This window comes from Sus scrofa, chromosome X (genome assembly GCF_054392235.1).
Source record: "Sus scrofa isolate SSC_HxYL_T2T_F1_AM1 chromosome X, Sscrofa_HxYL_maternal_Yorkshire_Landrace_v2.0, whole genome shotgun sequence".
Classification (NCBI taxonomy): domain Eukaryota; kingdom Metazoa; phylum Chordata; class Mammalia; order Artiodactyla; family Suidae; genus Sus; species Sus scrofa.
Window position 1 is genome coordinate 94,395,051 of NC_139401.1, and position 3,477 is coordinate 94,398,527.

The 3,477-nt window shown below is 46.9% G+C and overlaps 1 protein-coding gene across 4 annotated transcripts; it reads left to right on the plus strand.

Moving 5' to 3' along the window:
• The first annotated feature begins 427 nt into the window (after positions 1–427).
• On the plus strand, positions 428–2,441 carry TCEAL7 (transcription elongation factor A like 7). 4 transcript variants are annotated; one of them, XM_005657894.4, is made up of 3 exons: positions 428–509; positions 1,108–1,232; positions 1,609–2,441. In XM_005657894.4, the coding sequence occupies exon 3, from the start codon at positions 1,625–1,627 to the stop codon at positions 1,925–1,927; it is 303 nt and encodes a 100-aa protein (XP_005657951.1). In that variant the 5' UTR covers positions 428–509; positions 1,108–1,232; positions 1,609–1,624; the 3' UTR covers positions 1,928–2,441. The 4 variants fall into 4 exon arrangements, with proteins under 4 accessions (XP_005657951.1, XP_003135311.1, XP_020935604.1 ...); XM_003135263.5 differs by having other exon boundaries at positions 1,612–2,441; XM_021079945.2 differs by having other exon boundaries at positions 1,154–1,232.
• Positions 2,442–3,477: the final 1,036 nt, after the last annotated feature.

Here is a 3,477-nt window from a genome sequence, read left to right on the forward strand (position 1 = left end):
CAAGAATTGAAGTGCAAGGAAAATTGTGGCTCTTAGTGACTGGGGAGAGAGTAGGTGGAGGAAGGACTGCTACCTTTCTGTTCTTAGCTTAGAAGAGGATGAATAATCCTCGCTTTCCACACAACCACTAAAAAAGTAACAATTGTTAATACGACTATGAGAAGATGCAGCCCTTCTCTGGTAATCAGAGAAAGGTAAATTCCCACCGCAGAGAGAAGGGGCCACTTTTGACCTCTGGAATTAGCGATGACAGCAATGAGCAACAGGGCCCGGTGGGGTGGGCAGTGGGAGGTTGGTAAGCCTTTCCACTTCTGCAGCACAGCTGGTGGGAGGGGAAAGTGGGGACCAGAGTTGGAGGATGACATAATCCTCACGTGATCAGGAGCTGACGCGAAGTCCTTATATTCCCCGTGCTTCTTTCTCCTCCGGGTACCAGCTCCTTACTGCCCTGCAGGCGTTCGTGCTTGTGGTCAAGAGAAAGAGGACGTAAATTCTTTAAATCCCAGAAGGTTGGTGTGAGGGAACCAGTGGGACCCTTAGGGTGATAGTGGCTGAATCTAGTGACTGGAATAGGTCCAGGCTTGCTTTCCCCAAAGCCCTGCAAACTCATTGGAGATAATTGTATTCTTTTTTTGAAGGGGGGTGGGGCTGGAGGAGATGGAAGTCTCTTGAGAGCCATCTAGAGTTTTAGCAGTAGCTCAGAAATAATCAGCTTCCCTCAGATTGGCAAGATTTCCCTTTATCTTTCTCCTCTTTTTCCAATTCCACTGGAGGAATTAAGGTGTGGGCTGGTGTGTGGAGAGCGGCTAGAATCCTGAGGTGGTGACAGAAAAATTTAGGGATAATTCGAAAATAGTTCCTCTCATTCAATGCCAGCCTGCAAGGGAGGCGGGGCAGTGGGCAGGGAGGGGGTAGTGGTCCTTGCAAGTACTAGGCCTGAGGGTGACGGGTAGGGGTAGGGGTGGAGGTGGGGTCGGAGATCCAGTGGGAAGGGATAGGAACAGGACGGGAACCAGAAGCTAGGAAATTTGGGGCGACCGCGGTGATGAAGAGCCCGGATTCAAGATAATAACGTGTGTCTTGTCTCTGGGGCTGGTCCATCCACAGGGAACTCCCTCCTCCTCGTCCCCACCCCCTTCCTTTCGGTCTGCAGGTCTGCAGGTCCGTAGGTCTGTGTTCACAGACGTCTGGAGGGAAGAAAAAAAGGAGGAAGCTATCCTGCATTGTCTCAGGTCAGTGTGAGGGAGGCACTCAGACAGGGGGTCTCTAACGGTGGAGTTGGGAAGGGCGAGAGCTGGATAAAATTTGCGACCTCACAGCTCACCTCCCTTTCCGCTCCCCTTCTCCCGCCCATCGGGAAGGCCTTTAGCCTCGTCTGCTGGAGAACTGGTGGGTTGCGGAGGGAGGGGAAAGAGGGCGGAGAAGGGCTAGGGGAGGAAGGGGCCGCATCTCGAACTCCGGAGGGCTGGACCAGTGTGGCAGGGGTGGGAGATGAGGGGAGTATCCAGCTTCAGAAAGAACCTGACAGTCTTAAATCAAAACAAAACAAAACAAAACAAAACAAAAACCAAAGCAGACTTACTCTATATTTTTCTCCACGGATTTAAGCAGGAAACGACCCATCATGCAAAAATCCTGCAAAGAAAACGAAGGAAAGTCCAAGTGCAGCGTGCCAAAGAGAGAGGAAGAACGCCCCTATGGAGAATTTGAACGCCAGCAAACAGAAGGGAATTTTAGGCAAAGGCTGCTTCAGTCTCTCGAGGAATTTAAAGAGGACATAGACTATAGGCATTTTAGGGATGAAGAAATGACAAGAGAGGGAGATGAGATGGAAAGGTGTTTGGAAGAGATAAGGGGTCTGAGAAGGAAATTTAGGGCTCTGCATTCTAACTATAGGCATTCTCGTGGGGGTCCTTATCCCATTTAATGCATTTCTTCGCCCAGTTCAACTGTTTTCTTTGTTAATATTGCCATCATTGGTCCTTTTTGTCTGCCTTTTCTTGCTAAATATTTGCTACTATTTTATTTCAATCCTTCAGTGTTCTTTTGATTTATACATGACTCTTGTTACCAACACTTCATCTTTTGACCCAATCTCACTCATTTAATAGGGTTGTTTCATTCGTTTGCATGGGAAGATGCTCATTGTACATTGTAAAGTGAAAAGAATATGCTGCAAAATGATATATATAGATCTAGCTATATATATCTTATGTGTACATTTATATAGGTCATAAATGCAAAAAAGTCTGAATTATTATACACCAAAGGGTTAACTGTGAATCTCTGTGTGACCTGTATTTTTTTTCCTTTTTTGCCTATTTGCATCTCCTCATTTTCCAAAAAAAATGAACTATATATATGTGTGTGTATGTGTGTGTATTACTTGTGCCATGAAAAAAACCTAAAATAAACACAATAAAAAAACTTGTTAATCACCTTTGAAGGGCAATGAAACAGTTAATAAACTCTTAATAACAGGACTATAAAAAAGATATGTAAACTTCAAATTACCTCTTGATCACCTAGCCAGGGGAATAAAACTGGCAATTATTACCGATACACTTGCTTAAGACTCCATCTTTTCATGTTGAAAACATTTGCCTAACAGGGCTGCTGTGGAGAAGAAGTGAGGTGACTGTGCTTGGTGGACCCTTGTTCCCACCTATGCATACAGAACCCCAACCCACTACAGAACATCAGCTAGTTGAGGGAGGGCCCTGGCATGACCAGTGCTCAGGAACAAGTCCAATAGGCTGGGGAGGGTGGTGGTGCTTCCCTGCCAGGCCTCTGCTGTTGAGCCCCACTGCTGGCGTCCCTGGGTCCTGCCATGCCTGCTGGGCACTGCTGCCTTTTCGGCTGTGTCCTTTGCTTTCTGCTGGCTCCCACTGCTGCTGGTGCGCTGGAGTCCTTGTGTGCCAAGACCCCAAAGACTTTCCTAGAGTTCCCAGTGGGCTTAACCCCCACTCTGTCTTCTAAAGCTTCTTTCTCTGCTTTATAATGACACGTAACACAGGTGGAGACTGTCCCAGGATTGTTTGGACCACAATGTCTTGCAGGATTCTTGGTAAAATAGTCCCTTTCATTTTCGCTTTGCTTTGCTATGCTGTGCTGTGCTTTTCTTTCTTTCTTTCTTTCTTTCTTTCTTTCTTTCTTTCTTTCTTTCTTTCTTTCTTTCTTTCTTTCTTTCTTTCTTTTCTTTCTAGGGCTGCAGGTGTGGCATATGGAAGTTCCCAAGCTAGGGGTTGATGGGAGCTACAACTGCCAGCCTACACCAGCCACAGCAACATAGGATCCAAGCCACATCTGAGAACTACAGGACTGCTCACAGCAATGCCGGATCCTTAACCCACTGAGCCAGGCCAGGGGTCAAACCCATGTCCTCATGGATACTAGTCGGGTTCTTTACCATTGAGCCATGATGGGACATCCCAGCCCCTTCTATTTTCAATCACAGGATACCTCTTCTGTAGGAGC